Genomic DNA, 25,026 nt, shown 5'->3' on the forward strand with positions numbered 1-25,026 from the left:
AGACACCCGTAACTAGATGCGGCATATCAACCAACCCTGGCTGAGACCTGTTCCATCAACGAGCTGACAGCAGCGGTGTCCAAAATGTGGATATAGATTAGTGGGCAGTCTCTTTGTTCCAGTCTGTCGGGTTTCGTTATAGTAGTAGTAGTAGTAGTAGTAGTAGTAGTAGTAGTAGTAGTAGTAGTAGTAGTAGTAGTAGTAGTAGTGAGTAAGTAGACTATCCTGGCCTGTCTGGTTCAACCCTAAAAACACACCTTTTTTATAATTGAAAAGAAAAAGAAAAATAATTTAAAAAAAAAGGTCTTCCTTTGTGTTTGGTCCACCCAGTGCTTTTACTGCAATGGACAGGATACAGAACAAGTCACCCAATGGAAAATAAAGAAATTAAACCTGGACGGAAAAGAGAACTAGAACATGAAAGGAAAGGGGTCCAAAAAAAAAAAGGAAAATAAAAATAAAAATAAAAAAGAAGAAGGCAAAAGTAAATCATGAAGCAGTAACTAGTTAGTTAGTAGGTAGTTACCTAGTACTTTGGCTTCCTCCAGGGTACGGAGTATGCCCATCCTGTCGTGCTGTCACAGCCGGGCGTTCTTCATGGGCCTCGCCTCCATCGGCCCTTGAAGGTGATTGTCCCGATCTCCAACCAACCCTACATAGATCCATCCTTTTTGCCAGATTGCCCCTGCTGAGAAGGACAGTCCATATCGCACATCGCAGAATACATCTGATCTGCACCTAGCCGGATTCCTGTCGCTCTGGGGATCTCGTCAGGATTCAACACCCTGCCTCTCTTCTTTTCTCCTTTGCCCTCCTCTCCTCTCCCGCCCAAACTGACATCGATGGTCGCGGAGACAGGAGTCTATCCGGCCGCACTAGTGGAGAAACGGTTGTTGGGTGGACCGTACAAGTAACATCCTTCGTTCGTCCAATAGTCTAGCCACAGGAATGGGCTCAGTCAAGAGACGGCACAAGCCGATCCGAGAGGATCAGAGGCCAACATTAAGCCTTTTTTTTTTTTTTTTTAATTTGATTTTCATTTATTTTTTTTCTCTTGATTGCTGAAAAAAAAAAAGAAAAAAAAAAGAACTGGTCAAAATAAAAGTAGTCTATACTATATCAGTTAGTTAGTCCTGTATACTAACTACCATGTAAGGTAGGTACTCCGTAGTATGTAGTTTGCATGATAGTCAAACTGGCTGTCATCAACCAAAAGGGCCCCACAAGTTCATTTCACGATGGGTGATGAGCACAGGTCTTTTGCCGCCCTGATACGGACTGACAGAAGCGGAAACGAGACAGAGAGCGAAACCTAGACGGAGAAGAAGAGGAGTCCGAGCCTGCAGGACATAGGCAGCCAGGGCAGGTGGAGCGCAACGAGCCATTGTTGCAGACGTTCGGAGTTGACATCCCATTCTCCATCCCGCAAACGCGAGCCGCGGTTCCACGGTGCTACTCTCTGGAACCTGAGGTAATCTGTATCCACTGCTGTTGCGATTTGTCTCCGCGCCCCGAACGCCGACGGTTCTTACGGAGTACCTGCGCCATGGAAGGGTTCCAGAGCTCCCTCGGTGGTCGGCAGCTGTAAGATGTCTTCTTGCCGGGGAGAGAGAGAGAATCGTCCTCGGACTGTCCACCGTGTGTGTGTGGCCGAAGTCACTTCTGCCTTCTCCCAATTCGAGTCGGTTGATCTGGCCGCGTTGCATCCCACCACGCTCGCTAGTGTTTGCAGTTGATTGGTTGGGTTGTAGCATCCGAGATGCCGAGGATTGGTCCAGATTGCCTCCTAGGCAGCATCCAATTTACCTAGGTAGTAAATAGTTAGTTAACTAGTTAGTTAGTTAGTTAGTTAGTTAGTTAGTATAGTACTCCGTACTTTACTCCGTACTCCGTACTCCGTAGTTAACTATGTAGTAAGTACCTACTACATAGTAGGTACAGAGTAGATAGCTGGAGCCTGGATTAGCCGCCTCCCAAGGCAGACAAGGCGATACCTACCTTCTTACTCCGTCCTCCCTCTCAGTAAACTGCTCTCTAGAGGGGAGGTGCTGCTAGGCTGGGGGGGGGGACGCTGCCGGCGTCTTTTTGGCAATGGCCTGTGCGCCGCCCGATTCGGTCACGTGCGGATCAAAGAAAAATGGGGCTACGGGATAGTACCAGTATGTACGGAGTACGCCCCGAACAAGGGTTTTGACGATAGGGGAGCATACCTAGGTAAGATCGATCATCGTGTTGGGTTCGTGCGCTTCTGTCCCACAAAGAAAGGAGTCATGTCACGGTGCACATACTCGAAACATTCGCCAAAACCAGGGGTTGTTGACATCGCTGGCGAAGCAGGACGCCACTTAACCATGGATGACAGGTGGTTAAAGCTTCTTTGAGACGATGTGCTGCGCCGCAACATACTAAGAATAACACACATGCTAGGGGAGGGGAGGGCAGGGGAAGAGCAAGAACGGCGTCGGGCGTAGCGCAGCGCGAGGAGATCGCTGTCGGGGGATAGATAGGAGGAGGAGATGCTTGTTCAGCATCGTTGGTCTGACAGAGAGATGGTGTAGATTGACAGTGATCGACACCCAGGCCGATCGAATGCCCAAATGATCCTTCAGAAACGACGTCGCTATTTGCAAAGAGTCATGCCTTTGGGCGTCTCTGACCCTGCAGTCTGAACTACAAGCCACAGGGATCCTACCTGCTAGAGCCATGTCTCAGGCCTTCCATGATCGTTCTAGAAAGAAATCTCGAGTCTGTATGACTATGCCGAGAGATGCTTTGCCCATTTCCGTTGGATCGACCGCTAGGAAACAAAGGATCCCTGCCAGGCCTACTGTGCGCATAGGTTGGTTTGGGTGGTCGGGTGACAAGGTACCTTCGATATGTGGCCAGATTTAGTAACTAGTTGACTCGGTCTTTTACTGCAAGCTGGAGGAGTTTCTTTTGGGGGAGGGGGCTCGAAAGCCATGGATACCCCGTGTTTCAGTATGTCGAAAACGTGCGAAGGGGTTGCTCAAATCAGATCCAAGTAGATACGACAAAAATATATATATATAATTTTTTTAGATATCCTTGTCTTGACGAATGAAATTGTCAGATTCTAGAAATGCATGGGGCAAAAACGTTTAAGATTGGCGATTACAAACCAGGTCTTTGCGATCTTTCATATCACTGGTCGCAAGAATAATCAGCATGATGCCATCTTAGACTAGATCAGAGGCTGGGGTCCCCATGGACTGAGAACAGCAAATCATCTGGCGATGATCTAGCCTCAATAGGCTTATTCGACCGCTATTGTCAACGGCAAAATTATTTCGGTCTCTTGGGGTTAGGTTCGGGCCCGAGGCTGATCTGTTGGTCCCGATATGCACGTCCGCCGATCGCATTAGTCTCTTGACAGATAACGAGCCTCGCTTGACAGGAAGGGTACTAACTTTGGTACAAGCCTTCACCCTCCCCGACCCCTTCTTTTCCTCCCCGGAGTGACCGAGAGACATGGCGATGCCAAGCCATAGCATGACTAGCATGACGCACAGTACACAGTAGTTGGTACCTGTGTGTAGAATACCTTAAGAAAATCTAGTACTCGCTGGTCGCAGTGATCAGCAATGAAGACGGGGGTGTCATACGAGGGTGAGAAGGTTAGACACGGTTCGTCCCAGCATTAGCTTGTAGACAGGCGAAAGGTGGCGGTCGTTCCTTGCCAGCAGGGTCAGACTAACAGCACGGTAAGTGATAAGGGAAGTGCCGGAAAGACTCACCTGGTACGCGTGCTGTGCTCGTTGAGTATGGACCAAAGTACCAGAGGTTACCTTCTTTAGGGTGTCCAGCTGTTGGCTATTCTTTCTTGCCTAACCGTAGAAATGTGGTGGGAAGGAGAACTTTAGAAACGTCAACGTCGGCGGCGCGAGGTGCTTTCCCAAAGTGGAAGGAACTATCGAGTTCGGTCATCGGTAGTTATTTTGCCCGTGCACCCCGAATTCAGAAGGCGGACGGGACAACTTCAAGTCCTGATCTTCACTGAAGCTAACTGACTACTTGACCAACTAATGCCAGAACTACCGAGTGTAGTTAGCAGTTACCATCTACCAGGTAAACCTGCGACTAGGTAAGAGTTGGATACGAAAAGATTCGTCTCGTCATTGGTCATGTCGGCTCTTACTTTTACAGAGTACGGAACACAGAAAGCCTCTAGGTTTGCTGCTGTCTTCCCTCCCTCCCTACCCCTCTCCCTTGAGTCGTCGTCAAGCCCAGTACTTATTGGGATCTTTCAATGCTAAGATTTTCTGACGAGGTTTGCCAAGGGTTCTATGTAGTAGAGACAGACGGGTCAGCACGAGTCAGAGGCACTCGCAGAAAGCCATGGATCTAAAAGCCCCTTAAGAACCAGGGCCAGAACTCCCCAAACGGTTATATATGGTTGGCAGAAGATAAAGGTGGCAGATTTGACATATGCAGGACCCAAGGGGCCTGGACACTTGACAAGAGTCATGGATTCACCAAGGTTTATCTGACAGGCTCTTGGCCTGTGAGATGGAGATCGGTGCATCCGTGCTGGGGGGTGGCTACCTAGCTCGTAGCACGCGGTGGCTGAGATTCATGATCCACGGCTCGAGTCGTTCTCTGCATTGAGACAGCATGTGCCTTCAGAAATGGAAGTTATTTGTCAACTCCAAAGTCCTGCCAAGTCTGAGAAGTTGCTGATCTGTCTAATGGCCGCCCTCCTCCGTGGACTCCGAAAGTTTATATCTACTGACGGAGAGGCCAGGCATTCGGGCATTCAACTGAGTGAGTAACTAGTATAAGCCTACGTCACTACTCCTTACACCAGATCGTACAAGTCTAATCCGTGCAGCTCCTATGTGCCTGACCACCACTACTACTGCTACTACTACCACCGAGTACATACAACATACCTGGTTATTATTCTACTCTCTCAGTCAATCCAGATACTTCCTACTAGTTGAATGGTGAACTTTACATCACTAGTGCCCCACTGACTCGTGCGGAGTCTCCGAGGGTCTGGAGATGCCAGATGCAGATAGACTCGAATGCTAACCGATTTCCGACGGAAGAAAGTTCCAGCAATCATGATACTCCGTATGCGTAGACTGGATGATAGTCGATAGGTCATGACTCTTTGCTTTTTATATACCTCGTTATACAGTACCTCTACGGAGTAGTACGGAGTGGTAGGGACAACAAAAACAGTACTAAGTACAAAGAGTCCAGAGCCAAGTGTTTGAACTGACTGGGTAGTTACAGGTAGAATGCATTGTTCTGCAGCAAGTTTGACCACCGCGTCCTAGTATAACTAAATCTCTACTCTATCCTCCTGGCGGCGGTACCCTCCTATTTCGAGATGTTAGCTACTCCGTACCCAGAGCCTATCGGATAGCTACCTGATAGGCTAAATAGCAAATACTCTGTAACTCGCCATATCATGCGTCGGGAGTTCCAGCCGGGCTTCCGTCACCAGGCACGATTGGATTGATGATGAATGTTTTACCGTTCCTCAGATTGACGAACTGCTAGGGACGGATTGCGGAATAGTTGACTATTAGGTACTTACTTACCTCGGTGGGTACCTTGTAGTTATTACCACAATACGGAGTACATAGGTAAGTTAAGCAATGTACCTATGTAGTATGTTCAATTAATTATACAGGTGGAGACCAGGAAGTAACTTCCTTGTCTGTCTGACTGGCCAAAGGAAACCACCTCCCTAGGTAGGTTAGGCACTTAGTGGACCTCTTAAAAGGCTTCTTTTGCCGAGGTTGGGCAGATCTACTCCGTATCTCCTCTGGAGAAAGTAGTAAATATCTAGCCTCCCACAACTACTTGGTCAATTAATTAAAGTAGTTAACTACTACATGTAATAGTTAGTAGTAGTAGTAGTAGTAGTAGTAGTAGTAGTAGTAGTAGTAGTAGTAGTAGTAGTAGTAGTGGTAACCATAGATCCGTATAAAAGTACCTACTAAGTTACTACTCCTACTACTCCGTACCTCATACCGTCGATCCCGCCCCAGTGGTTCACTACGGAGTACTACGGAGTACTTATTACTACTAAAGTATACTACTGAGAGTATTTCAAATAGTCTAGGTAGCTAGCTGCATCGAGCAATATTAATGAGTTGGTACGGAGTATTACTCTGGCCGACTCTTCCGGCTCTAGGCATCTAGAATCTTAAGCGACTGCCTACGGAGTACTACTCCATAGATTCGAAGTTAACTCTGTATAAAATCATTATCAATTCTAGTCTAATAGAATACATGTGACCGTGACCAACTCCCCGCGTCCAGTGTCCATGCCATGCCAGGGGGGATACCAATGTAGTAAGTAATTCAGCGTACAAGAAGCAAAAGAAGCAACCAAAAACCAAGAACATTCATCAGCCCTCATAGCCCAGTATCAAGTAATCCAGGCAAGATACCTACCGATAGTCATCTGGTGGAATCATTCCGGTCGATTACGCCCCTCATGAGACTGGCTCAATGCCGACGGTCCTAACGGGGGAAGGCGATTCAACGATGGCGAGGACATGGGTTGGTTCTGGAACATCAACGCGTTCTCGCGCTGTCGGCGTTCCTCCTGCTCCGGGGTCATGCACTTGACGGGCGGCGGAATCGGCGCATCCGGCGAGCTGCGGCCCATCAGTTTGGGGCTGGGCTCCAGGCGCTGGATGGGTGGGAGAACGGGAGCACCAATGAGCCCACCCGCGGTCACCGGACGAGGCGAATTCTTCACAGGACTGATCCCTGAAGAGGGTAGCCCGTGTGAACTCTGAGGCGGGGAGGAGCGTGGATGATGAAGTCCTCCGCTGGGTGTAGCGGTCGCTGAGAACGAGGAGGTGTAGTTGTAACTGCTGTGAATAGAGGAGACGGGTGGGAGGCCTGTGGCCTCAGGGTGTGGGTTCTGATGGTTATGATAATGAGGATCATGATGATGCGGCTGCTGCTGCTGCTGCTGCCCGTATGGGGTCCACGGCCTTGATGCTCCATTGGCCGAGGCTGCCTGAGGGGGGAATCCCGCAAGGGGACCGACGTCGTGATTACCCTGGGTCGGGGACATCGAAGGGGTGTTCTGGATGGGCGACATGATCCGGGGGCTGTGCACTGAGTGGGAAGATGAGGGCCGCTGGGAGTAGAATGAGCCGTTTTGAGGCAACGGCGGAAGAGGGGGCTGCGTATTAGAGAACAGCGGTTTCGGAGACTGGTGGTGTGAATGCAAGCCGTTGGCACTCTTCAGGGGCGAGAAAGGCGCTCGAGGACTCGTCAGGACATGCTGCGAGTGCGGACGACGCTCGGGGGAAACGGGAGGAAGATGGAATGGCTGCGAGACCAGATTCGTAGGGCGAGGAGATCCCCCGGTCGTCATCGTAGGTTCGGATTTCTTTTTCAAGGGAGACATTGGACCATCGGACGGGATGGTCTTGGACGGTGGTGACGAGGAAGCACCGACGCGGAACTTGAGGGGAGGGATTTTGGGCAGTTTCGCCTCCTCCTCTCGTCGTTTACAGTCTGCGCAGATGAAATGGAAGTCATCACGTTCAGCCTCGCTCTGGGCGATTCCGAGACATTTGCTGTGCTGCCAGACGCTGCATTTCTCACAAGCAACACTATGCGAACCATCGTCCTGTTGAAAAAAGGGTTTCATTCAGTACAGAACATTCCAAGGAAAGATAGCAGAATGCTATATCGAAAAAAAGAAAGGAGAGGAGGGGAGGGGAGGGGAGGAGAAGGGGAGAACTTACAAGATTCTCACCGTGGACGCCGCAGCCCGAGCAATCGAATGTCCACTGATCTTCCTGGGAGAGCTCTTCAAGGCTTTTCTTCTGTTTTTCCAATTCGGCCTTGAGTTGGCGCTGGGAGACACGACTTTCGCCGCGATCCAGCTTCTCTTGCTCCTCGGCGATCTTAGCCAGCTCGGCCTCGTGCAGGAGACGCTTCTGCTCGCGGTCCTTGATGCGGCGTTCGCGTGTCATGATGCGCGACTGTCGCTCCCTTTCCATATGCTGAAGGGCGTCCTGCTCCTTGCGCGCGACGGCGAGATCCAGATCGTGTTTGCGGGCGGCTTCGGCGGCTTCGCGATCATGGCGCTCTTTCTCTGTCTTTTGCGCGATACGACTGGACCGCTTCGCACCGGCGAGCAGCTGCAGGTTCAGCAGCTCCTTTTCGCGCTTGACCCGCTTCCGTTCCTGGGCTTCGTCGGCTTTTTCGATGACCGGCATGACTTGCTTGACCAGCCGGTCCCGCAGGATCTTCTCATCCGCATCCTTGGTCTTCTGAATGGAGTCGACGAAGTCCTGGTATTCCGGGCGCGTGATGGCAATGCACTCCCATTGGATCTCGTACGAGTCGCCGGGCGACTGCTCCTTGCCATCGGCATCTGCGCCGGCATCTTCCCCCTCGTCGTCGGCGGCAGCCACACCGCCCGTCAACCTCCTCCGTTTCGACGCTCGCGCGGCACGAGCACTTCTGCTGTTCTTCTTCGGCTTCGACGGTTTGGGAGGAGGGATAGGAGGTTCAGTGCGGCGGTAGAGACGGTTATCATCCAGCACGTAATAATACCGGCCGTGGCGATCGTAACCTAGTTCCTCGATGCGCTGTAGAGCGAAGAGAAAGAGAAGTCAATATCTTCCCCCATGGTTTATATTTTCTTTCTTCAACATTCATACCCATTGTGTCTGGTCCCATTCTCTCTGTTCCGGCATCTTTTCACGAATCCGGTCTGCGTTCCAGAACGTCCACACGGACAGCTGGTGCAGCACGCGCAGTTTGAGGAAGATGTCAAAGTCACAGAACCGCTTGGGTGTCTCGTCGTGGCCGAAGGGGTTCTCCAGATGGGGAGCTTTGGCATTGTATTGACGGCGGGTATATTCGTCAAAGTTGTCGGAGCTAGAATAGGAAGATTGGTATCAACATCTCATCTTCATCTCTGAGTGAAACAGGAAGACGGTTTCCCCCACTCACTTCAGACCGCGATGCGACGAAACCCATTTCAGCAGACACAAACCGATCTCTAGCAACTTTTCCGAGTGACCAGGTTTCATGCACTCGTCTTCCAGATCCTGAGATACGAGAAAAGGGGCGTTAGCAACCGAGGATATCAGAAAAGAAAAAGAGGGATTCTCCAAATATCCTCCGATTTTACTCTCGTACATCAATCTCAAAATCCTCGTCGATCTTCATGATCCGCCCAAAGAGCGTAATATACTGCATGAGATTTGCGAATTCCCAGCAGTTGCGCAGACGCTCAAGCAAGCCGGGCTCTTTATCGCCATCTTCGCTTTCCTCCTCGCGCTTCGCATGTGGCGCAGAGACCGCGTCCAGCTCGGAGCGGGTGCGCTTTCGCGAGACCATGGCGGCCGCGTATGAACACCGGACGGAGAGAGGGAGGAAGAGGGAGGGGGGGAAGAATTGCAGTTAATTCTTCAGAGTGCCTCTCGCCTATTTCTTTCCGTAGAATCGTTTTCGATATCAAGCAATGAGGGGGGGATGAGTCTCTGCATGGATTGTTAAGAAATCCAGGGCGTGTCGCAGAGGCGAGTCGGAAGGCGTCAAGTCGCGTTGACGGGCCAGACCATGTCAGGTGACGTTAGCGAGCCATGCTGCCATACTCTATTCACTCTCGCTATTTCTTTCATTGACTGAATAATAATATAAGACAATAGGGACTAGTCGGTAATTCGTCTATTCTTCTACAGAATATGGATATTCTACCAAATACTTCAATACTTTACGTACTATGGATCTAATTATTGATCATACACGATGACTAATTATTCTCATGCGGTACAGAGAGGTCTTCGACAGGACGAAAGGATGAAATCAATCGAACGGTATAATTCTTTTAGTGGGTATGTGCAGAGAGAAGAAATGGAAGTGGGGGAAAGAAAGAAGGAAAAGGAAAAGGAAAAAAAAAAAAAAACAGAGGACACAAAGGACGCCGGGGTTCATGGTATCTGGTGCTGAAGAAGGGTCTATCTATTTCCTATTAAAGGGAGGGAAGGGGAATAGAGGGAATAGAGGGCAAGGGGGAGGGGGGAAAAGAAAGTGAGGGGGAATTGGAAAAGAACAGGATTTTGCTCTCATCAAGGAGAGAAGAGGAAATGCATAAAATCAGTCACGCCAGCCATATCCACGCCACCCGACAACCTATACCATGATATGTAGCAAGCAGGGAAGATGAGAAAACTGCAAACAAACAAACAAAAGAAGAAGAGGAAGAAGAGAAGAAAGTTTGATACAGAATGGACATAGAATGACAGAATCACGAAATCCCAGAATCCCAATAAGAAAGAAGATCAAACGAGATCGAACCGAAGAAATTTTTGTTAGACCCTTGCGGGTCAGATTTGACCCGTCGATCTGGCGTATCCATACTGCTTCACTGCGCCGTGTGATCCATTTTCGCCTGGAGCCGTCCCATGCATGCGGAAAAAGTTTATCAAATATACCAAGTAGATGTCGTAGAAGAAGAGCACTTCATAGAAGAGACCTCACATGGCCGCGCCGGCCACGCCGTCAGCCACGTTGTCGGAGAGGTTGATGAGGAGCTGGGCGAGACAGCGTTTCGTGGCTGCATCGTCGCGGAGGACTGAGGAGAAGGTGGCGTCGCGGAGGGGCTCGGGGAGGCACTGGCGCAGGGCTTCGCGGGCACGGCTATTATCGCTCAGACTTGGAGAGTTATCAGTATATGCGAGAAATCCAATGGCCAAGGGCTGACAAGAAGAAGAAGAAGAAGAAGAAGAAGAAGAAGAAGAAGAAGAAGAAGAAGAAGAATATGGGAAACCTACCGAAGAAAACAACGGACGACATGTTTCAGTAAGCGAACAGTCTGCTGTTCAACCAGCTGGGTGACCATGTTGCTGAGGACGGTGCCGACGGCGTAGAAGCGTTCGTATGTGGCGCAGATATAGGCGAGGCCAATATCATCGAGCAGGATCTTCTGCACGATGAAGATGGCAACGGTCTTGCTGAGCTCAGATCCGGTCTCCATGATGCGCAAACAGAGCGGGATGATCTCCGTTGTGAGCAGGAAATTGATGACATCCGACGAATCGTTCTTGACCAGTGCGCCGATGACGCCCAGGGAGGTCAGGCGCAGGTACTCGAAGGGGCGGGATTTGGACGTCGTGTTGAGGAAGGGGTAGAGGAAGAGGGGAATATGCGCTGCAAAGATTAGTCCGAGATAATAAGACACTTCACATATACAGGAATGCCATGGTGTTGTTCCTACCGTTCAAGAACAACGTCCGGGTCTCGTTGTGGGAGGCAACGCACTGTAACAGCGCCAGGGCATTGCAGACACGGTTCGAGGCAGCGGCTGTCAACTGGGATGGGTTCAACAGCGGATACACGGAGATAATCTCTTGTAGCAACGCAGTCATCACACCTAGAGAGAGGTTAGAATCAAAGGGAAACGATCCTTCATCCCGGTTCTAGCGTTTCCATACCGAATGAGTGCCAGATCACCAGGGCCAGTTCCGGCACCTGCTCCCTCTTCTTACTGAGCTCCATCAGAGCAGCCTCCCGGCGGGCCGGATCCAACAGCTCCGCAACCCAGATGAAGACCTTGCGGTTCTCCTCGCTGACACCACCGTCCATCACTGTCACCGCACTGGCCATCGCCCCGTCGCCCGCCCCGGCACCAGCACCCCCGGCACCGCCACCTGCGACAACCGCGCCCTGCTGGCCTACGGGGTTGCCCGCACCACCGGCCCCACCAACCATGGCGAGACGGTTATAATGTTGCTGCTGGGCCTGCACCTGGGCATGCTGCTGGGCGGCCAGAGAGGAATGCTGCTGCGCTTGGTGCGGGTGGTGTTGGGCCTGGTGGTGTGGCTGCGGCTGCTGCTGCTGCTGCTGCTGTTGCTGCTGCTGTAGCCACGACGGATCGGCCTGCGGGTATTGGTGTTGATGAGAGAAAACGTGCTGTGTCTGCGTCTGCAGCATGGCGAGAAGGAGAAGAAAGAGGAGGAGGAGAGGGAGGGGGGGGGGGAGAAAGACTCGAGAAGTGAGACTGCTGAGCGACCGACGGACGGGAAGGGTTTCAACGGCGACTCTGTTCAAGGCGGGGAGGTAGATCTAGGAGCAATGTCGGGGTTGTGTCAGGCGAACAGTCGCGCAATCGAAGGCATGGGAAAGTGGGTTTGTTTTAATCTTCTCGCTGGGTCTGAGGAGTTCGATCTGGTTTCTGGCGGTGGTGTGTGAGTTGGTCCAGGAAAGGCGGATCGGCGGACTGAGACTTGAGTGAGGTTTGTCCCGGGGCGGGGAGCGGCTTAAGCGGACTGTGCGGCAGAACAGACAACAGCCAGGCTTTTAATTCTTACTTTGGTTTCCTTCTTTCTTTCTTCCTCAGAACTATTTCTATTTATCTATTCTGTTGGGCTATTGATCTATAACTATAGGGTTTATTGAAAACAAAATGTCATCATATTATCACGAGTACTGGGTTACACCGACCAGGTGCACGCGGAGCTGAGCCCTTGCGTGGAGTTGTCGATGCACTTGCAGATGCAGACATCTATCACCTATGCTTTGTATAGTCGTAGTCGTTGTCTGTTATGGTCTAGTATTGCTGGAATTTGTATTCTATTCTATGTAATGCTACAGAATGTCTGTTGACTGAGACCATACTGCTGTACAGAGTTACTGACTACAAGGACTATTGATTGTGGAACATCGACATGAATATCGACATAAATCATAGAATAATCATATGTGCAGATCGTGCGAGTACATCACGTCATCGTCAGCTCTCACTGGACGTCATCAGCGTATAAAAAAAGAAGAGAGGGAAGGAGGAAGTCATTGACAAGAAAAGCCGATCAGCGCCATTTTATGCAATCCGAAAACATCAAGAAAAGAGAAATCATCACAACCATCCATCATACCATCCATCATACCATCAAGTAATATATCATCAATCCATCGAGTCATTGCGTCGTTGTTTCTCACCGGCGAGATCGTGTGCGAGACCGTCTTGACCGTCTCGTCTCCCTCGTGCGCCTGTCGGAACTTTGGGTACCTGTTTTAACTGTTAGCATAATCTGTATATATATATTATAGATCAAGGGGTTCGGGGTGACATACTCTCGCTGGGGCCATAAGATTCGGAGCCATAATAGTAGTAAGAGCTGGCTGTGTAGTCGCTCTTTTCGTCCTCGTCCCGACGTCGCTTCAGGCCCAAACACAGAGCCAGCGCGCCCAGCAGGATCCCGATTGTGGCCAGGCTGCCCCATCGAGAGCTCTTTTCACCGTCTGGAGCCGGTGCGGACGGGCGGGTGCCAAACCAGGTCCGTCTCTCCGGCCGCGGCGGAGCAGCAGCAGCGACGGCGGAGGGAGGGGGTCTGCTCCCACCATGGGAATGGCGCGAATACCGTTCCTCAACATAGGTCGTGTCTCGGCGACGACGACTGCCACCGCAGCATCCAAACAGGACATCCAGAATACCCCGGAAACAGACACAAGCACACAGCAGGAGCAGCAGGAAGACGCCTGCGATGACACCGATGACGATGCCTGCGATAGCACCGCCGCTCAGGCTCTTCCCGCTCTTGGCCTTCACATCGGTCAGGGGCTCCCCGCCCGTGCTGACAGGCGCAACGAAGGGTTCTGTCGTCGTCGCAGACGCCGTCGCGGTCACTGTCGTGGCGCTGGTCCCACGCAGCGGCTCTGTAGCTGCCGCCGTAACAACGGAGCTGCCAGCCACACACTCGCCATTAGAACATTCGTACGCAGCGCCGCAACAGTTGCTGCCGCACACCGTCTCACCCAGCGAGGCCTTGCAGGTGCTCGTTGACGCGGCGGCTGCCGTCGTCGTCGCCGGGATGAAGGTGCTCCATGTCGACGTGACAGTCGTCCGTTCTGTCTCAGTGTAGACATACGTCGTCGTGTAGTACTCCCATTCCCCGCTACTGCTCGACGCCACGCAGACCGCCTCGCCGTCACTGTTCGTCGAGCATGTCTCGGTATCGCTGCAGCACAGCTGGTCGTAGTAGCCGCAATAGTTGGAACAGCGTGGAGCCAGGAATGCCAGTAATGGAGTCGCCCGGGCGAACGGCAAGGCAAGCGAGAGAACGGCGAGTGCTGACAATGACCGTCGCATATTGTCAATCAACCGTTATGTTCGCTCTGTAGGATCGATCGTTTTTGTCGATCTCTGTATAAAGTATGGATTAAAAGAAAGGCAATAGACGAAGCTCTCCAGTAAGCCTCGACGACGAAGCGATTGGAATTTGAGAAAACCCAATACGGAATGCTCTGAATTCTGCAGTCTGTAGCTTGGATTGGAATGAGTGAAGTGAAAAGAATGAGAACTGCTTGGGCAGTTGGTCAAGAGTCGAGTTCCCAGCCCCCTCACGATATACGAACCGTCATACCCAACCACCCGATTTTCTGTAACTATGACCCTTGTCTTGTCAGCAGCCAAGGCGACAATTAACTGACCTGTTATTACCCGTGGATAATCCGAAGGCTGGAATTTCTTTTCTTTTAATTAAAATAAAATAAAAAGAGGGGAAACAGGAAAAAAAAGAGAGCCGAAATGACGAATTGACACATGATGTGTTGGCAACGGGTGCCCCTCACAGGATGCACCTCAGCTCAAGTTCCTGCAGGACAGCTGAATATAGATAAAAATACGAAGCACTCTGTATGAAGGTATGTTTAAAAGATCTACTTCATTATAGACATGCAACACGATTTGTGTGCGGAGTAAATAGTCCCTATATATGTCCTACCTAGCCAGAACTATATACATCCAATCCATACCCATCCATATCTCGTAATTTAGCTCGTATCATTCATGACTCGTCGATGCTGTAGAAATAGTCCCACACAAGGTATCTTGTCTTCACAGTTAGATGAACATCCCCGCAACGCCAACAGCAAGACCAAGTACAAGGTCTTGCACGCCCGCCGTCTGGCGGGCAGCAGCAGCACCTCCCACTTGATATGCTCCCGTGGTGGCCGTTCCGTAGGCAGCACAATTCGACAGATGCAGATCGTGGCAGGCTTCGAGGCTGAGACTCGAGCAGATCGAGACCGCAGCCGACGTCCCCGTCGCTCCAGCCACGGTGATGCCTCCGCCAGAGCCAGCGACCGTCACGCCATACCGACCGACCAGAGAGGCAGTACAGGCAGTGTACTCGCTCTGGCAGAGCGAGTAGTAGGAGGAGCAGGTCTGGGCGTTGCTGAAAGTCGTCGGTAGGACGATGAACGGATACGCTGCGCCGGACAGGGTCGAGCCCGTGATGGTCGAAGTTGTCGAGTCGCTCGTGGTCGTCGTGGCAGCGTCAGTCTGCGTGAACCGGAAGCTGCTGCTTGTATCAGTCCCCGTGGTGGTCGTCGTCGCCGACCCTAGGGTCCCCGTGCAGGAGGCTCCCGTCGAGCAGCAGGCGATGTTGTCTGCGGCGTCCCGCGTGCACACGGTACCGCTTTTGCAGCAGACGTCCGAGTTGCCCTCATTCGAACAGTCCGAGTACCCCGACGGACAGTTGTCTGCGCGCCTCAGGATTTGAAGGACTTCAAACGCTCGTCGGCTGGGTGATCCCGCGGCAGTGGGCGTTGTGAACGGCTGAAGCTCTATCGAGGCCACTGCTGTGACAAGCAATGTTATTGGAATCCAGATGCTGGGTTTCATCTTGTATTTCCCCCCCAAATGGCTCAATGGAGCTGAATTGCAGCTGTGTGCCTTATTATTGCGCAATTTATCGTATCGCTGATTTTATCTTGGGGGAGGGGGGGGGTTGTGTCGAGGACAGGCACCGACCGAGGCAGAGGCAGGATGTCAACAAACGACTAGATAGACGAACACAACAGTTAGCGAGGCTTTTTTGCAGAGCTAACAGTTGGCGACTGAGCCTGCCGCAGCTAAAGAACTAATCCAGGATAATCTCAAGCGAAATCTTTTTCAGACTTTGGCTCAGGAAGTAATGGGATGATGATGATGCAGGACTGCTTTGGCTGGTCTCCACCTAATCCCTGCCACAGCAACGCCCGACCACCTGCTTAGGTACCTGTACCTCCCTAGGTGATACGAAGCAGTTACATCGTATCCGATTCATTAATTAGCTAGTTACATACCTATGTAGCTAGGTGTCTCAGAGCTACCTGAGCTATTGAGGATTGAGGTACAGAGTGCGTTGCTTTTGTATCACCTTGGTCAATTAATCGTTGATCGGCACAATGCGTTTGTCCAACGTGGAATCTCAGCTATCTGGAATGTGCCAACCCGAAGCTTGACTTGAAAAGTGATGTCACTGAATCATTGGATAGCGGAGAATTACTGCGTACTTTATCCCTCCTTTTTTTTTGCATGCTAACTGCTATTACTGCTAGGCAATAACGCAGGACCTGGTCTCAATAAATCAGACGATTCCGATGGCTGACTTCTCGCCAACGTGTGTCATGCAAGCCTGACGCACCGTTACGTTGATTTACCTTGTGAGCCACTCGTTGCCAGAGTCTCTCCTCGCGGAAGCCTTGAACAACTACGAACAGTGGCCGACGCCAAGCAGAGTTACGTTCTCGGCAATGTCTAGAACAATCTCCAGTCTAACCAGTGGCCGGTCGAGCCTTCGTTTCCCGGGCTGTGAGTGTTCCTGACGCCTACTAGCACTGCTACTGGATAGCGGGGAAGATTGTGCACGCTCTAGCCTTGGAACTGTACCTCAAAGAGGGGGAATATCTGCTCAATAGCCACTCTGGACCCTTCACAGCGAACTGGGATTGTGACACTGCCACTTATTTCGGAGGAGGACTTTGAGAACCGGCATTTCACCCGCTGTATTGTCTATTTGGACTGGAGAATCATCATTTGCTCTTTCGGACGACTGATGACTTCGGAGTTGATACCCTTGCCGTCCGGGTCAGGTTTCGCTACCAGACCACAGGTAAGTGTTAAGTATTATATAAATCTACGGACTGTAACAAATAGGATTTTATATGCTTGCTATTACTATGAGTAGTAATGAATTGTAAAGAAAAAGGGTAGAAATATGCAGTCCATCTGTACTTGGACATGGTAATTTTGTCTTGTCCTTTGCAGTAACTAGTCTATCAAATTACTAAGAAGGTCGCTAAATATAACCTTGAGCACCTGAAGTATTATAGCTACAAGTAGCTACTACATAGCTACCTACCTACTAAATAGGAGGTACCTTTGGTGCCATGCTGACCCAAAAAGGCAACATGCTTATACCCCCAGCCCTAAGCCCTAAGACCCCCTTTTGGCATATCTAATCTGAGCTCTCAACCAAAGCTTGCCCCGCGACTCTTTGAGCTCCTCTTCATACCAACGACTCGCAGCCATGTCGATCCCCAACGAAGCCCTGCAAAAGGTAATTGACCGACCAAACCGAAATAAAAAGAGTTGTTCAAAAATCTAACTTTCGTGGTATAGCTTGTGCAGGAGATCGAGGCCCGCGCGATCAGCTCGCAACAGCAGATCAACATCACCAAGGCGCAGATCACGGCCAAGCAGCGTGAGGTACGCCTGTTAGATCTGACGGCCAAGGAGCTGGGGACCCTACCGAAGGACACCAGGGTGTACGAGGGGGTTGGAAAGATGTATGTTCGGGTATCGGGTGAGGGGAGGAGGGGGGTTCAATATCAAAAATACTTACTTATCTGATAGGTTCATCGGGGTTCCGATCAATGCCGTCGAGAAACGTCTTTCCACCGAGACAACAGAGCTTCAGACTGAAATGTCGGGCTTGGATAAGAAGCTGCACTACTACGAGACCACATATAAGAACAGCCGGGAGAACATGGAGCAGATTCTCAAGTCGGGCGGGCTCAGGGGGTAACCCGTCTACTTACACGACGGGGAACTTTTGAAAAACACGACGTCCTTTTCGTGTCAAAAACAAATCGAGGGATAAGATCCTGCAGGACACGGTATCTAGATGACCGCGTACATTACATTGCTGGCTATTGTATGTACGATAATAAGACGGACATGAGTATAACATGTTTGTCTCGAAATGGATATCAATCGGTGATCAGTTGACAGAGCTGTACTACATAGATACCTATAATACTTGATCAGGGTGAATCCCTCGTTCTTGCTAGGCCTGGCATAATGGTCCATTCATAGTCTGTTTCGCCTGTTCAATCTCATCGTCAAAAACACCTCGCCGGGAGACCTCCGACACGCAAGTTTTGGCGGCTAGGCGTTGTGCAATTGGTGCAGTGCATAATTCTTCGCGACCACGTTTTCTCCACCTAGCAGTTTCTTCCTCGGGATAGGCTTTCACAGTTGGATGTTCCTGAAGCTATAGATGAAATGCAAGGGCTGGAACCCTGGAGTTGACGTCAAGGTGGCATGCAGCGGCACGGCCACTTGGAATTCAGATATTTTCTTATCGGTTCAACCGAATAAACTTGAAGTAGAGACATCCTAGTTATATCAGCTCGCAACAGTATGAGAAAGAGCTCTCTCTCCCTGTGGTGAAGCAGTCATCAGGCGGCAACATCAACCATCACCTGCTATAGGTACGTAATATTCCACCAGGTTAGGTACAAGTCATATACTCACTCTACTGTTGTACAGGCCTGATTAATTGTCTTCAAGCTCCACTCGTCATATGAAAGTCTGGTGTGACTGAACCGACCATACCGCTGCGCCACTCACGACATAACGTATCGATCGACATCGGGCAGCAAATGACATCAGCCTCATGAGGTACGGAGTAGTTATAGAGAGAAGGACTTGGAATTCGACTCGACCATGGATTTAGACGGGAAGAACCAAAATACTCTATTTACTATTTACTATTTCTGTTCAACACTACTGTTCTTATATTAATAGATATTCATACTGGATAGTGCTACTGCTTCAACAGCCGCTGGATCCACCGCTGCCTGACAGGGATACTCCGTAGACTCGAAAGTACCAGAATAATTGAACGAAAGAACTCCATAGAAGGTAGGGTAGAATAGACTCATAGAGTGTCCACTGTTCATACTCCGTACTTACTGAGTAGAAGGTGGACTGACTGGACGCCCGACAGGAGCCAGTTAATTTATGAGAGAATCCATCCCAACGGAGTCAACTACTACCACTCCGTACTCTGTCTGTATCGTTTCAGATCTCGTGCCTGGTCAGGCTGAGCAGCGAGCGGCTATCTAACCAATATTACAAGCAACTGTACAGAGGGAACCCAGATATTTAAGCCCAGCGAGACCCAGCAGACCCTCGACTCAAGCCAGCCCCTCTCAGCCTTGCCTCGATCATCGTCATCCCGGCTGTTTTCCCCTCCCCCACCCTGATTCAGCTGAGCAATATCTGAATACGAGGCTGTCTTGCCTTCTCATCTTCCATCTTATTTTATTTTCCAAATTTATCATTCCATCGTTCCATCCTTTCGATCCATCTCTTTCTTCCCATAATTTTTCTAATAAATAACACAAAATGGGCCGCTACGCTCGGTACAGCGAGTCCGAAACGGACGAGAGCGAAACCGACGTCTCCATCAACGAAAGCCCTCGCCGGCGCACCGTGTATCGTCGGCGGTCCGTCTCTCGCCGTCGGGAGAGCCCAGAGATCAGGCAGAACACCTACCTGGCGCCCCTGGCTGGCGACACGCACCTGCAGCGGTCGGCGTCGACGGGCGGGCGTCGGCCCCGACCGACGCAGCAGCCCGCCGCACCCCCCACGGTGATCGTCGATATCAAGAACGATAACGATCTCAAGAACCGCAGCTCCCGCTCCGACAAGAAGAACAAGAGCAGCAGCAAGCTCAGCAAGATGTACCAGGAGGTGTTGAACGAGTCGGACGACGAGGTGCTGCGCGCCCGCTCCGTCTCCCGCCACGCCCGGAGCGTCTCGCGCGGCGTCGACTATGAGCACAGTCACAGCCACAGCGGTGACCGCGACCGCGACTACGAGCTCGTCATCGACCAGCGCATCCTGGAGAAGAACGATGCCCGGCAGGACATGGAGCTAGTCCGGCAACAGGCTGAGATCGAAAGGCTGGAGCGTGAGCTAGCCCAACGCCGCGACAGCCATGACCAGCACCAGACCCGCCTGCTCAAGGAGGAGGAGGAGTGGTACGAGGACGCGATCAGCGAGCGATTGCGTCGCCTGGAGCGATACGAGCGCAAGCAGCGCTTCGACGAGGACCGCTCCCGTGCCGAGAGAGAAGCACGTATGAAGCAATTCGAGGAAGCCGAGCAGCGCGCGCAGCAGAAGGAGCGGCTCGGCGAGGAGCGTGATCGTGCCCAGCGGGAGCTGCGCATGACCCGATTCGAAGAGGCGGAGCGGGCAGCCCAGCAGAATCAGCGACTCGGCGAGGAGCGCGATCGCGTCCAGCGCGAGATGCGCATGACCCGATTCGAAGAAGCGGAGCGGGCAGCAAGAGAAAAGGAGCGTCTCGGTGAGGAGCGTGAGCGTGTCGAGCGTGAGCTGCAGATGAAACGAATTGTAGAAACGGAGCGCACGGCAAAAGAGAAGGAGAGACTCGCCGAGGAGCGCGAGCGTGTCGAGCGTGAGCTGCGGATGAAACGATTTGAAGAAGCGGAGCGCACGGCACAACAGAACCAGCGACTCGGAGAGGAGCGTGAGCGTGTCGAGCGTGACCTACAGATGAAACGCTTTGTAGAAGCCGAGCGGATCTCGCAGCAGAACAAGCGCATCGAGGAGGAACGTGAGCGTGTCGAGCGTGACCTCCGAATGAAGCGCTTCGAGGAAGCCGAGGCGGCCGCCGAGGAGAAGAAGCGTATGGCCGAGCGGCTCCGCCGGGAGAAGCTCGAGGAGCTGCAGCGCAAGATGGACGAGGAAGAGGAGCGCGAGCGGATCAAAAAGGAGATTCGCGACGAGGAGGCGCGCAAGCAGCTCGAAGAGATGGAACGCAGGCGGAAAGAGGAAGCGATGAAAGCGGCCGTCATCGAGGAGTGGAGGGTCAAAGAGGAGCAGCGCCGGCTCAACGAGATTAAAATGAGAGAAGCCAAAGACCGTGAGTTCAGAGAGCGGCTGCGTCTCGAGACGGGTTACACCGAAGAGGAGATCGACGATATGCTACGCAAGAGGGGCAAGGAGAAGGCCAAGAAGGAGGAGAAGAAGGGCGAAGAGAAGGAAAAGGAGAAGGAAAAGGAGAAGGAGAAGGGCAAAGAAGTAGGAAAGGTGGTCAAGGAGGAGGTCGAGGTCGAGAAAACCGCATGGATCAAGGTAATGCATATAGCACCTCACTGCATCCCCCCCCAGTTTGTCTGTCTCCTTGCTAACACCCTCCAGGTCCATCGCAAACATCTGCTCCCCGATACGCTCATCGCATATCATCTTCCCTGGGACTGGGACGAGGTACGTTCTCCTCTGCAGGCTCATCTCTCGGGGTCAGTACTAACGGAAAACAGCTCGATGGCAACTACATCATCATCAAGCAGTGGATCTCCGAAGACCTCCAGGAGGAACTGTTTGCGCACACAAGGCGCCTCCGTGAGGGCAAACTTCTCACTCAGACCTCCAGTTCCCTGACAGAACTCAAGGTCAACGACCGGAGACGCGACAAGATGTTTCTGGTGCGGAAAAAGAGCCCAAGCCGCCGTGCGTGGATCCTCACCTGAATCTAGATTCAAAGATTGCTTTGATTCTCCCCTTTTCTTCATCCTTTTCTTCATTGTTGAGTTTGATCAAAGTATTTTCACCTGTTGATGATGATGTTTCTAGTTTCTTTTTTTTTTCTTTCTTTAGGTTTCTTTCCCATGCAACGCAAATTTGTTATATAGCAGGGTATAATGACGATAACGACCATGACGGCTTTTCTTTTCTAATGGTATACAAATGATATATAGTCAATCCCGATTTTTCTTATTTGATAAGCCGAAAGGGTTCCTTTTCGCAGCCGATATATATATAGAGAGACAACACTGACCCGTGCCCACCGTAAAGACGCTTTGACCGGCCGTAACTCCGAGAGGTGAGAGATGCAATAATCAAGATATGCTTGCCAAGAAAGAACACCAAAGACTCCTGTGCTTAATGTAAGAGGGGTGAGTGATGTCAGAGCTTCATTTTGTTCTGGCTGGCCCAGTTTTTCTCGGCGTGAAGAATGAGTTCTTCGTACACCGTCCATGCAAGGGCCGAACTAAGCGCTTTGCGAGCCATCCGCAGCCCTAAGCCGCCAAAGAGACTTCGGACACCATCCTCATGGATCATCAGCTGGACAGCACGCAACATGTTCCCGTATTTTCCAGGCATCAGTTGGAGACGGGTCTTGACGGCATCAAAGGGGTTGGTGACCGCAGTCGCAAAACCGGCGGCCAAAGCGCCGGACGCAAAGTTGACCGCAGGCGAGGAAGCAGTTTGCGTGTGATCGCCGTGGCCCGAGCTCTTGACACGAGCAAAGGTTTTCTTTAGTTGTTCATAGAAAAGCACGTAGAGGCCAGCATACGGCGCGTCTCGGGCAGCAGTCGCGCCAAACCCAGCAAACAGACCCCGAAATCCTTCTGTCCGAACAATATCCCGTCCAGCACTATATAAGCTGCGATAAGCGTAGTAATCGGATTCATATCGGACCTTGATGACTGTGATCGGCATCATAGCGAATCCCGCCGCAACACGGGCGACCGCGCCGGTCGCCAAATTAGCCGTGTGCGAGAGTTTAGGCAGCGCAGAGGACGATATTTGACCGTTTTTGACGCCATTCCCACTCGCGACTGCGAATGAAGTCTCCGTTTGGGCTAAACTTTGACGGAGAGCGTTGAGGCTTGTGAAGTACAGTGCTGATCCGAAGCCTGTTCGGAGGGCGGACGGCAGCGTTCCTCGCCAAAGATTGCGGACAGGATGGTCGGAGGATAGAATCGCTTTGATTGTGGGAAGCAAAGCAGCAGTCTCTCGCGACTGTTGTACTCGAGTCTTCAGCAGATCGGCGGGTTGGAGGAGGATAGACGAGGTCAGACCCGAGGCAAGACCAGCGACGAAATGGAACGTAGTTTTGGATGCTAGACACGCAGAACACTGGTCAACAACTCTCTCTCTCTCTCTCTCTCTCTCTCTCTCTCTCTCTCTCTTCTCACGGCAGATAAACATACGGGCGGACGTCCTAGCTTGTGGCACGGATTTGAAATCATTATTCGAACTCATCGTGCCTGCTCTGCAGGGCAGCTCCGCTGGGGAACAAAATTATCGAGGCAGCCGCACAAGCTTCCAGAGCTCAAGGAAGCGCGAGGACAAAGAGGTCTCCAGGACTCGATCGGTTAGTCGATGGTTATTCGAACTAGCATTGTTGATTCAACCAGAAATCAGGTGGCTTTTTGAGTAAAAACACCAGGACAGACTTTCGTGACTCGAGAGCCCGGATTAGTGAAGTCATGATGGTCATTGGATCGGCCGGCAGTAACCGAAAAGGGAAAAGCCGATCCTGAGCTGAACCCCGACATTCTTCAGCGATCTCTATGAAGTAGAGCCCCCAGTCGGTTTTGGCGACCGAGTCGGTGCTGTGTCATGACGTGGATAGAGACACATACTCCCGGTATTTCTTTAGGCCTTCAGCGTCCGTCGGCGAGTACAAAAGGCTCGATGGTAGGACTGCGTAGCATTATGACTAAGACCCTGCGAGGCCTGCCGTCCCAATGCGGCAACGGTTCGGCTTACTACGACGTCACGGGTGATGGACCATTGGATCAACACCCTTCAGTAGACGAAGCCTCAGCTCTCAACCTCTCACAGACACAGTGCTACCCCCCCCTTCCATTTGTGGAGGAGCAAGACGTTGTCTAATTTATCTTTTAATGTCTGCGGTATGGCCTTGAGGAGCTGAAATCCTGTCAGGCCCTGTTGAACGACCGACAATGCCGCGCTGGCTGCCTCTTCCCTCGATTCCGTATCCGCCGGAAAAGGTGGGATACTGGGGCCCTATCACCTCGACGTTGAACTGGTGTGAGGAGGTACGGATTGTCGGATTTTCGGGTTTGCCCGAGGGGACGAAGATTGAGCTGTATAACTGACCCGAAGTTCTCCAGGACTACTATGCGACCGTGTATTCCGCTGAGATCGTGAATGCTTTGACAAATCTCATGTTCATGTGGCTGGGGGTCAAAGGTATCCGGAACTGCCGACGATATGGCCATGATTCTATCTTCTCGGTGGCCTACTGCGGCTATCTAGTGGTGGGAGCGGGCAGCTTTCTCTTCCACTCGACATTAAAATGCAAGTAAACCCGTTTTTCTTGGAAGGGGAGGGGTGGAGGGGCTTTGGTACTGACGGAAATCATATAGATCCTATGCAGCTAGTCGACGAACTTTCTATGATCTATACCACCTGTTTGATGTGCTACGCCTCGTTCTCGTACTCGAGGTCGTTCACCGTCCGGCTTGCCCTTGCCGTTTTTCTGACAGGGCTCGCGGTGTTCATCACCCTCTACTACCATTACCTCCAGGACCCGGTGTTTCATCAAAACGCCTACGCCCTCTTGACTACTGTAGTTGTCCTGCGCAGCATGTTCACCATGGAGGCGACCCTGCGTCCATCGTTGCGTCATTCCACCGAGGCGGACCGTTTGATGCGGCAGAGGCAGGGCCTCCCCGTGCCGAGTAAGGAACGGCAGAGCTACGAGAATGAACGTGACTTGAAAATCCTCAGGAGCATGTGGTTCATGGTCGCCTATGGGCTGAGCATGTTTCTGGGCGGCTTCGCGATCTGGAATCTCGACAACCATTTCTGTAGTACACTCCGTGTGTGGCGCCGCACGATCGGGTTACCGTGGGGGATTGCCTTAGAGGGACATGGCTGGTGGTACGTCACTCTATTTATATACATGTATCACCTACAGATACTACCTATTCTCCTCTACTTTTTCTTTTGGCTAATACTTCCAGGCATCTCATGACCGGAATGGGCGCCTACCTGTATATTATCTGGGGCATATGGCTGCGCCACTGCCTGAACAACCAGCAAGAGGAATATTACCTGTGGTGGCCGCATTTTTGGAACTTCCCGGAGATCATCCGGAAAGGATCCGGCGAGAATACTATCCAGGACACCGAACAAGCCAAGAAGTCTCGTTGATATTGATGATTAGACAT

The 25,026-nt window shown here is 51.5% G+C and overlaps 9 protein-coding genes across 9 annotated transcripts; 3 read left to right on the forward strand and 6 right to left on the reverse strand.

Moving 5' to 3' along the window:
* Positions 1-1,092: 1,092 nt before the first annotated feature.
* ASPZODRAFT_129798 (hypothetical protein) lies at positions 1,093-1,843 on the reverse strand. The gene has a single exon (XM_022722358.1). It carries the CDS (start codon positions 1,752-1,754, stop codon positions 1,206-1,208), a length of 549 nt encoding a protein of 182 aa, XP_022583864.1. The 5' UTR covers positions 1,755-1,843; the 3' UTR covers positions 1,093-1,205.
* Positions 1,844-6,226: 4,383 nt separating this feature from the next.
* On the reverse strand, positions 6,227-9,518 carry ASPZODRAFT_129800 (hypothetical protein). Its single transcript, XM_022722359.1, has 5 exons — positions 9,157-9,518; positions 8,968-9,065; positions 8,673-8,892; positions 7,749-8,600; positions 6,227-7,630 (listed from the first exon to the last, which is right to left on the reverse strand). The coding sequence occupies exons 1-5, from the start codon at positions 9,355-9,357 to the stop codon at positions 6,452-6,454; spliced, it is 2,550 nt and encodes an 849-aa protein (XP_022583865.1). The 5' UTR covers positions 9,358-9,518; the 3' UTR covers positions 6,227-6,451.
* A 978-nt stretch (positions 9,519-10,496) lies between these two features.
* On the reverse strand, positions 10,497-11,952 carry ASPZODRAFT_14074 (hypothetical protein; the record flags this gene model as incomplete). The annotated part of the gene is made up of 4 exons (XM_022724689.1): positions 10,497-10,674; positions 10,794-11,169; positions 11,237-11,392; positions 11,454-11,952. 4 exons carry the CDS (start codon positions 11,950-11,952, stop codon positions 10,497-10,499), a joined length of 1,209 nt encoding a protein of 402 aa, XP_022583866.1.
* Positions 11,953-12,927: 975 nt separating this feature from the next.
* ASPZODRAFT_164875 (hypothetical protein) lies at positions 12,928-14,107 on the reverse strand (the record flags this gene model as incomplete). The annotated part of the gene is made up of 1 exon (XM_022726690.1): positions 12,928-14,107. One exon carries the CDS (start codon positions 14,105-14,107, stop codon positions 13,070-13,072), a length of 1,038 nt encoding a protein of 345 aa, XP_022583867.1. The 3' UTR covers positions 12,928-13,069.
* Positions 14,108-14,860: 753 nt separating this feature from the next.
* Positions 14,861-15,643, reverse strand: ASPZODRAFT_61042 (hypothetical protein; the record flags this gene model as incomplete). Its single annotated transcript, XM_022728959.1, has 1 exon — positions 14,861-15,643. One exon carries the CDS (start codon positions 15,641-15,643, stop codon positions 14,861-14,863), a length of 783 nt encoding a protein of 260 aa, XP_022583868.1.
* A 1,669-nt stretch (positions 15,644-17,312) lies between these two features.
* On the forward strand, positions 17,313-17,810 carry ASPZODRAFT_60427 (hypothetical protein; the record flags this gene model as incomplete). The annotated part of the gene is made up of 3 exons (XM_022728919.1): positions 17,313-17,342; positions 17,405-17,571; positions 17,639-17,810. The coding sequence occupies 3 exons, from the start codon at positions 17,313-17,315 to the stop codon at positions 17,808-17,810; spliced, it is 369 nt and encodes a 122-aa protein (XP_022583869.1).
* A 1,607-nt stretch (positions 17,811-19,417) lies between these two features.
* Positions 19,418-21,567, forward strand: ASPZODRAFT_140263 (hypothetical protein; the record flags this gene model as incomplete). Its single annotated transcript, XM_022724647.1, has 3 exons — positions 19,418-21,172; positions 21,239-21,304; positions 21,358-21,567. 3 exons carry the CDS (start codon positions 19,418-19,420, stop codon positions 21,565-21,567), a joined length of 2,031 nt encoding a protein of 676 aa, XP_022583870.1.
* Positions 21,568-22,003: 436 nt separating this feature from the next.
* ASPZODRAFT_14079 (hypothetical protein) lies at positions 22,004-23,086 on the reverse strand (the record flags this gene model as incomplete). The annotated part of the gene is made up of 2 exons (XM_022724696.1): positions 22,004-22,944; positions 23,035-23,086. 2 exons carry the CDS (start codon positions 23,084-23,086, stop codon positions 22,004-22,006), a joined length of 993 nt encoding a protein of 330 aa, XP_022583871.1.
* Positions 23,087-23,793: 707 nt separating this feature from the next.
* On the forward strand, positions 23,794-25,009 carry ASPZODRAFT_150258 (hypothetical protein; the record flags this gene model as incomplete). The annotated part of the gene is made up of 4 exons (XM_022725598.1): positions 23,794-23,889; positions 23,965-24,151; positions 24,220-24,736; positions 24,820-25,009. The coding sequence occupies 4 exons, from the start codon at positions 23,794-23,796 to the stop codon at positions 25,007-25,009; spliced, it is 990 nt and encodes a 329-aa protein (XP_022583872.1).
* Positions 25,010-25,026: the final 17 nt, after the last annotated feature.

The sequence above is a fragment of the Penicilliopsis zonata genome (genome assembly GCF_001890105.1).
Source record: "Penicilliopsis zonata CBS 506.65 unplaced genomic scaffold ASPZOscaffold_3, whole genome shotgun sequence".
In the NCBI taxonomy this organism is placed as follows: Eukaryota; Fungi; Ascomycota; class Eurotiomycetes; order Eurotiales; family Aspergillaceae; genus Penicilliopsis; species Penicilliopsis zonata.